This window comes from Mytilus galloprovincialis, chromosome 9 (assembly GCF_965363235.1).
Source record: "Mytilus galloprovincialis chromosome 9, xbMytGall1.hap1.1, whole genome shotgun sequence".
In the NCBI taxonomy this organism is placed as follows: Eukaryota; Metazoa; Mollusca; class Bivalvia; order Mytilida; family Mytilidae; genus Mytilus; species Mytilus galloprovincialis.
In genome coordinates, this window is record NC_134846.1 from 36,349,158 (window position 1) to 36,358,447 (window position 9,290).

General features: G+C 30.9%; 1 protein-coding gene across 1 annotated transcript; it reads left to right on the plus strand.

Moving 5' to 3' along the window:
* The first annotated feature begins 25 nt into the window (after positions 1 to 25).
* LOC143044919 (GDP-fucose protein O-fucosyltransferase 4-like) lies at positions 26 to 9,068 on the plus strand. Its single transcript, XM_076217170.1, has 2 exons — positions 26 to 1,352; positions 3,648 to 9,068. Exons 1-2 carry the CDS (start codon positions 103 to 105, stop codon positions 3,811 to 3,813), a joined length of 1,416 nt encoding a protein of 471 aa, XP_076073285.1. The 5' UTR covers positions 26 to 102; the 3' UTR covers positions 3,814 to 9,068.
* The last annotated feature ends 222 nt before the right edge of the window (positions 9,069 to 9,290 follow it).

The window sequence follows — 9,290 nt, forward strand, 5'->3', positions numbered from 1 at the left end:
TCAACTGCATTCTGGGATTGTAAACATTGGAAAGCGGATGTAGCACGTTGCCGATGATGCTGCTTTATATCTCTATTTATCAAGCATAAATCTGCAACAGCAATGAAAAGAGTTTTGTCACGCTTAATTTTTGAAATATTCTTCTATGTCAAAATGAGATCTTTAATTTTCTTCTTCATTTCAGTGTTTACTATTCTTAGTTTTGTTGCAGTTGAACATTTTGCAAAGGGGGACCTGCCAATCTTGTTATGGTGGACCCAACAAATATATCCACATCCAAGTGAAAACATAACGCTAATAAGATGTGGAAACGTTAAATGTTATTCTACAAAGTCTAGAGGATATCTGGACAATAAAAACACAAAAGGGATCATGTTCTATGGTACAGGGATAGATCCTTTAGATTTACCTCTCCCAAGAACTCAAGATCATGAATGGTGCTTGTTTCATGAAGAATCACCATTAAACAATTACCTCCTGTCTCATGAACATTTCATTCAACTTTTCAATCATACTGCTACATTCAAACGTGAATCAGATTACCCAATTACTACTCAAGACATTTTTTCATTAGAGTATCTCACAGAGCGTCAAGCAATTGACATCAAGGTTAAAAATGAAAAACGTAAATCAGATGGATTTGCTGCTTTAATGTACACTCAATCTCATGCTGATGTACCATCATACCGTGATTCTTATGTTGAAGAGCTGATGAAATATATAGATGTAGATTCATATGGGACATGCTTGCACAATAAAGATCTGCCGGAAAATTTAACAAATCCTGAAGAATCATTCCAAAAAGATCAGTTTTTAGATTTTATAGCTGGATATAAGTTTCATTTATCATTTGAAAATGCTGTATGTGATGATTATATGACTGAAAAATTAATGAGACCTCTACATTTAGGCTCAGTTCCTATTTATTATGGCTCACCTAAGGCAAAAGATTGGATGCCAAATAATCATTCTATTATAATGGTCAATGACTTCAAAAGTCCCATGGAGCTTGCTGAATTTATAAAATATTTAGATGAAAACGATGAAGAGTACTTAAAATATTTAGATTTTAAGAAGCCAAATGGCATATCAAACACACTGTTAAAAGAAACTGTTTTAAATCGTGACTGGGGATCACATGATCATAAATATTATTTTTACAACATTGAGGATAAAGTTGATTATTACCAAGGATTTGAATGTCATGTTTGTCGTGAAATTCATAAACGAACAAATGCTTTAAAGGAACATGAAAAAGATCCATCTTGGTTTCCAAAGCCTCCACCTAAAATGGCTGACAATTCCCATCTTGGATGTCCTAAGCCATTTTCACCATTGTCAGGTCATGAAATGTAAGTGTCTTAATTGTTTCTGTTAATTCAGTTTTTAAAATAAAAAAAAAAACATTCATTATAAAAATGGTAAGGAGCCTCAGTGTTCTCCCCAGATATTTCATTTAGCATCCTAGTAATAGGGGAAATTGAAATACCATCTTTTTTCTAAAAATTTAACATCACACCCTTAACATAATCCATAAGAAAACCACTTCAGATAGCATCACATTTAAGATTATAGCATCACATACATGTAACAATGATGTTAAAAGGACCTTGGGAAAACACTAGAGACTGTTACAGTCTTTACGCAAATTGAGCAAGACCCTGCCAAGGTCGTTAAAAACCACTTCCATCATACAGTATTTCATTATGTGAAACATTACTTTATGAAGGGTGTGTACCTGTAATTTTTTAACAGAATAGTCAATTAATAAATATAACATGTAAACACTGATAACAGAGGACAACACCTTGCCATATCCTCATTTACAACATTGGTTATGAAACCATCAAAAATTCAGGCAAATTTACACTAAAGTAAGGTGAGGTTGATTTTATCTGATTTCTGTTTTTGGAAAGATTGGAACTTGTTCTAAATCTTTCCTTAGGCACTGGCCTCCCTAACAACACGATAGGTTAGCTACTATTACTGCATGTATTCACACTGAAATATAGTTCCCTATATTTCTCATGTATGTGCACATAATACACATATAAACTGTGAAAAATGGTTATATTTTTGGAGCAGTCATCAAGAATGTATGTAATTAAGGTGTGTTGATGTACAGGCTTTTTTTAAAGCATTTTGATTAGGTAATTTAGTATTGATACAATACTAGTATGACTGACAACTGTCATTATCACCAAACAATCAGGGACAATGTGGACCATAAATTACAATGTCCAATCCTCCTAAACTGTCAATCAAATTGACCACATTACTTATCAACATCAGTGTTGCATAATTGTACAGACCCAATAATCATTTCAATACACAAATATTTGACCTCATAATTGAATACACAAATGTATATATTAGATGTTTGATATATAAGGATGATAGATTTATTTATTGCCTATTACTTTTGATCTACATTACATAAAGTGATTCTATAAATTATGTCTGAAAGATAAATGATTAATTAAGGATTAACACGATCTTTAAAAAAAAATGAAAAATAAATATAAATATGAATATATAAAAGGTATTCAAGTTAGGCCTATAATTTACTTGATAAATTTCCAATAATCATCTGTATTAAATCAACAATTTAGGTTAGTTCACCTTTTTTTTTATCAGAAATTGGCTTGAAACAGTTTTAAAATTTTAAAACTTTCATTTATAACAAACCATTTTTTATTGATTTATTCCCTATCAAGCATTATGTCTATTTTAGTCATTTATGAATTTTTATAAGAAGTGAATATATATTTTTGCTATCAAGAAAAATCTGCATTTCAATAAAAATAAGTTTTTTAACTTGTTTACGTTGAAAAAGTACATTTTCAATGCCCTGTGCTGAATAAATACTTTATAAATTGATCAAAAGGCACTCTACAACTTTTAATCTTCAATGTCATATAACCTATGTTTCAACTAACAAAATGCCCCAAAACAACATTTTTAGATTATATTTGTTGACTCTTTAAAGTTCTTAGCTGTTGGTCTAGAACTTATGTCTTACAAGGAATTGGTAACATTTACTGGAAGAATTTTTGATTTGCATTTTTTTTTTAAACATGTTCAAAACAGGCAACATTATTTTGATAAGATATAAACTGCAGTTTAAATAAAATTGTGCAAATTAAGAGACCACTATTATTTAATTTGAGCTCATTTTATCTTCATACTGGAAAAGCACTTTTATTCCTGCTAGAACCCTGCTGTTTATGCAATTTTCAGCAATACTGTTTTATTAATGTTCTTTTGTCCCCATCATACCTTAATATGAATTTATTCAAACTACTCTTCCAATCTTTCCACAGATGCTATCCAGCACTTTGATTTTCACCAACAAGACTATTACATTTGTATTAATCTATATAATATCTCCTCATCAAGTCTGAAAAAAGAAGTTATTAAAGATACAACCAAACACATATATACATTGTGCTATAATTAGAAAAAATACCAGACACAATGATGTTAAGAACAAAAACCTAGAGAAACAACTTAAACCAGAGGTTATGATTTAATAAATTGTCAGACATTGACTGGCCTTACTGTTTTAAAATGTTTATAACTGTGCATGTTTTTTTCTGATGGAAGCACAAGATGTGTATTTCATATTTACAAAATTAATATTTCAGACCTTCTTCACATTGGTCATTTACATATGAAGATACAAAGACAGTAGCTGATGCAGTTGTAGAAATGTTACGTAGAGGAGAGGAAGATCCATCTCTTACATACATGTACTATACTCAACTAAAGAAAAAACAGAAACAGAACTCTCAAAACACTGGAGAATTATGATTTCACATTCTTACAAGGTCAATAGAATATTTTGTTTATTGGAAGATCCTTCTCTAACATATATGTATTTTTCTCAACTAAAGAAGAAACAGAAACAGAACTCTCAAAACACCGGAGAATTATGATTTCACATTCTGACAAGGTCAATAGAATATTTTGTTCATTGGAAGATCCTTCTCTAACATATATGTATTTTTCTCAACTAAAGAAGAAACAGAAACAGAACTCTCAAAACACCTGAGAATATATATACTGCTTGACTTTGTAATGGGCAATACCTTTCCTTGATGGTTATATTTATAAATTAACTGTTAACAAAATTTGGAATTTTTGAAAAACTAAGGCTTTTCTACCTCAGGCATAGATTACCTTAGCTGTATTTGGCAAAACTTTTAGGAATTTTGATCCTTAATGCTCTTCAACCTTGTACCGGTACTTTATTTGGCCTTTTTAACTTTTTTGGATTCGAGCGTCACTGATGAGTCTTTTGTAGACGAAACGCACGTCTGGCGCATAAACAAAATTTAGTCCTTTTATCTATGATGAGTGTTTTATACAAAATTTAGTCCTGGTATCTATGATGAGTTTATTTAAAGAGTTGAAGGATATTTATCAAGGAAATAGCAACCCAATAACAATCAATCATAATCAAAAGACTTCAAGAGGGCAACAATAGACAATTGTTTTTACATAATGCTAATTTTTGAATTGTCCTGGATCTAAAAAAGTTGTGAATTTCAAAATTGAACAAATGTTTTACTTATAAATTTTTGGGCTAACCATTTTTTTTAATGATTTGGAGATAAAAACATATATCAATTTTCTGTATTTACCATTTTACTTATAATTATTTAGTATGGAAACTTGTTTTGTAGCAAAGTATACATTTATTGTGAAGTACAGGTTGGTAACTTTTTGATTAGTACAGATTCACATATACAAAGTTTCATTACTGCTGGGAGGAGAAAAGAGATTCAATATATTAAATTTGAATATAATATGCTCCGAGATAACAGTTTTCAAGTTTAACTAACCACATTCTCAGTTGATAAAAAATGTAATAAGTAAGTTTTTTGAGTTATCTCCCATTTTACAGTAACTTGTTTTTTTTCCAAAGCAATTATGTTTATAAATCCTACATAAGTTCCAATAAAGTTAGTATAATTCGCAAGTTAAATGACACTGTGTATTACAAAATTTTCAAAGTGCAATAATATAAAAACAGCAAAAATGCTGATTAAAAAAGTGGGCCATTTTGTACATACCAATAATTTTTGTTGTTTCAATAGCATTTTCATCAAATCCTTTGAAACACAGATTAATTACTCACTTGTTTGTCTATGTTGTTGTGGAATTGAATGATGAAGTTTTTTTGGGTTTTTTTTTTTGCAATTTTAGGGACAAAACAATTATTTATCCCTCAGTGAACTTCCTTACTTCTTTTTTAGCTCACCTTTCTCATCACTTGGCGTCCGTCGTCGTCGTCGTCGTGGGGTATCTTGTTTAAAAAATGTGTCCGGTGACCCCGCTTACCAACCAAGATGACCGCCATGGCTAAAAATAGAACATAGGGGTAAAATGCAGTTTTTGGCTTATAACTCAAAAACCAAAGCATTTAGAGCAAATCTGACATGGGGGTAAAATTGTTTATCAGGTCAAGATCTATCTGCCCTGAAATTTTCAGATGAATTGGACAACCCGTTGTTGAGTTGCTGCCCCTGAATTGGTAATTTTAGGGAAATTTTGCTGTTTTTGGTTATTATCTTGAAGATTATTATAGATAGAGATAAACTGTAAACAGCAATAATGTTCAACAAAGTAAGATTTACAAATAAGTTAGCATGACCAAAATGGTCAGTTGACCCCTTTAGGAGTTATTGCTCTTTATAGTCAATTTTTAACCATTTTTCATAAATCTTAGTTATCTTTTACAAAAATCTTCTCCTCTGAATCTACTGGGCCAAATTAATCCAAACTTGGCCAAAATCATCTTTGGTGTATCTAGTTTAAAAAATGTGTCCGATGACCCGGCCATCCAACCAAGATGGGTGCCATGGCTAAAAATAGAACATAGGGGTAAAATGCAGTTTTTGGCTTATAACTCAAAAACCAAAGCATTTAGAGCAAATCTGACGACGTAAAATTGTTTATCAGGCCAAGATCTATCTGCTCTGAAATTTTCAGATGAATCGGACAACCCGTTGTTGGGTTGCTGCCCCTAAATTGGTAATTTTAAGGAAATTTTACTGTTTTTGGTTATTATCTTGAATATTATTATAGATAGAGATAAACTGTAAACAACAATAATGTACAGCAAAGTAAGACCTAAAAATAAGTCAAACATGACTAAAATGGTCAATTGACCCCCTAAGGAGTTATTTTCCTTTATAGTCAATTTTTAACAATTTTCATAAAATTTTAACTAACATTTTCCACTGAAACTACTGGGCCAAGTTCATTATAGATAGAAATAATTGTAAGCAGCAAGAATGTTCAGTAAAGTAAGATGTACAAACACATCACCTTCACCAAAACACAATTTTGTCATGAATCCATCTGTGTCCTTTGTTTCATATTACATAGACCAAGGTGAGCGTCACAGGCTCTTTAGAGCCTCTAGTTTATTTATGCAACTGAGTACATAATATGAATGTATTCACCTTTTGTTATAATCGGTCTAACAAAAATTGTAAACAATGTGTCAGCAAATTATTTATAATAGATATTAATGCACCTTTACCTATGCACTTTAGTTTTTAATATAGCTTCATCCATTATCTGTTACTGAAATTATTTATATTTGATATTTATATTTATTAATATTTTATTTAGGGGCCAGCAGAAGCCTGATTCCTGGTTTGGGATTTTCTCTTTGTGAAAAACCCATTAGTGGCCTTCGGCTGTTTTCAGTCATTTGGTCGAGTTTTTTTCTCTTTGACACATTCCAAATTCCAATTCTCAATTATATATATGCACATTCACTTTAGTACTTTTTGATATAGCTTCATTGCCTTATCTGTAACTCTGTATATTTATTTACTGATTGCTGTCAATATTTTTTTTGGAAGAGATGGTTTATACCAGTACAAGTACCACAGTTCTCATGGCAACATGCTTTATTTTGTTGAAAATTGTCTCCCTTAACGATCTCATCATTATTCTGTCATCAAAATGATTTTATACCAGTATTGTAAAATTAGTTATACTATATTATTACTACATGTACTATTATAGAAGGTGAATTATTTACTTTTGTAAACTTTCTAAAAGTTTCAAACTTAATAGATCTTTATATTTTTACTTTTATATTTTATCTATGTTGTCCCTCAGTCATTTGGGACAGTACAATGTTTTGCATAATCATATTATGATCAGTTTCACCAAAATATAAATATTTAATAAATACATTTACCGGTAAGCATTATAAAATTATGATGTTTTGTATTAAAATATTTTTATTGATAGATATGTTTTTGTCGTATTTTTATAGGTTAGATTAATTTACTTCAATTGACAAAATGTTTGCATAATCAGAGTACATGTATCATCAGTTGTGGAAATTGTACTTAAAAACTTACATATCTTAGTGGATTTGCATAATCAGATTATAATCAATTGTATCAAATATTATTATGGGTGAAATATTTTGTATTTTTTAGCTCACCTGGCCCAAAGGGCCAAGTGAGCTTTTCTCATCACTTGGTGTCTGTTGTCCTTCGGCGTCTGTCGTCGTTAACTTTTACAAAAATCTTCTCCTCTGAAACTACTGGGCCAAATTTGACCATACTTGTCCACAATCATCATTGGGGTATTTAGTTTTAAAATTGTGTCCAAACCAACCAAGATGGCCACCATGGCTAAAAATAGAACATAGGGGTAAAATGTATATTTTGGCTCATAACTCTGAAACCAAAGCATTAAGAGCAAATTTGATGAGGTGAAATTGTTTATCAAGTCAAGATCTATCTGCCCTGAAATTTTCAGATGAATCAGACAACTGGTTGTTGGGTTGCTGCCCCTGAATTGGTAATTTTAAGGAAATTTTGTCGTTTATGGTTATTATCTTGAATGTTATTATAGATAGAGATAAACTGTAAACTACAATAATGTTCAGCAAAGTAAGATCTACAAATAAGTCTACATGACCAAAATGGTCAGTTGACCCCTTAAAGAGTTATTACCTTTTATAGTTATTTTTTACCAATTTTTCGTAAATTTTTGTAATCTTTTACAAAAATCTTCTCCTCTGAAACTACTGGGCAAAATTAAACCAAACTTTGCCACAATCATCATTGGGGTATCTAGTTAAAAAAATGTGTGGCGTGACCCTGCCAACCAACCAAGATGGCCACCATGACTAAAAACAGAACATAGCGATAAAATGTAGATTTTGGCTTATAACTCTGAAATCAAAGCATTTAGAGCAAATCTTACAGTGGTTAAATTGTTGATAAAGTCACTATCCATCTGCCCTGAAATTTTCAGATGAATTGGACAACTGCTTGTTGGGTTGCTGCCCCCCAATTGGTAATTTTTAAGGAAATTTTGCGTTTTTCTGTTATTATCTTGAATACTATTGCAGATAGAGATAAACTGTTATTAAACAGCAATAATGTTCAGCAAAGTAAGATTTTGGTAAGTTTTACAAAATAATTTCCTTTGTAAGGGCCAAGTACAAGTTACATCAAAAATGTTCAGTAAAGTAAGATCTACAAACACATAACCATCAACAACACATAATTTTGTCATGAATCCAGCTGTGTCCTTTGTTTAAAATGCACATAGACCAAGGTGAGCACCACAGGATCTTAAGAGCCTCTAGTTTGCATTATCTAATAATGGGTGAATCCAGTCGTTTAAAAAAGGGGGGTTCCAACCATATTTCCATATTCTAAAGCTTCGATTGTTAAAAAAAGGGGTTAAAACCCCCTAAGCCCCTCCCCTTGGATCCGCAACTAAATTAACAGTTGTATCAAAACATTATCCATGTAATGGATAGAGTAGATTGTTCTTAAAGGTTTTTTGGCATAATCAAATGCTGATCAAAATATTATTATTGGTTTAAAAATAGATTGTACTTAAAAAGTAAAACTGTGATTAGTTTATCAAAATGTATTCTGGTTTACTAGATTGTACTTAAAAATTGTTTTGCATAATCTAATTTTGTTAATTTATATAAAATATTATTGAGGGTTGACTATATAGTACTTAAATAGTAAAATACATAATAAAATTATGATCTGTTGTATAGAAAATTTAGTTATTAGAAATACTTTTTGATTTCTTTTTATACGACCGCAAAAATTGAAAATTTTTTGGTCGTATATTGGTATCACGTTCGTGTCATCGTCTGCGTCGTCGTCGTCGTCTGAATACTTTTAGTTTTTGCACTCTAACTTTAGTATAAGTAAATAGAAATCTATGAAATTTTAACAAGGTTTATGACCACAAAAGGAAGGTTGGGATTGATTTTGGGA

Bases quoted from the DNA above. Each gene is read 5' to 3' on its own strand.
- LOC143044919 (XM_076217170.1), top strand. From the start codon at position 103: ATGAAAAGAGTTTTGTCACGCTTAATTTTTGAAATATTCTTCTATGTC. The intron at 1,353-3,647 runs GTAAGTGTCTTA...TTAATATTTCAG, and splicing joins CCATTGTCAGGTCATGAAAT to ACCTTCTTCACATTGGTCAT.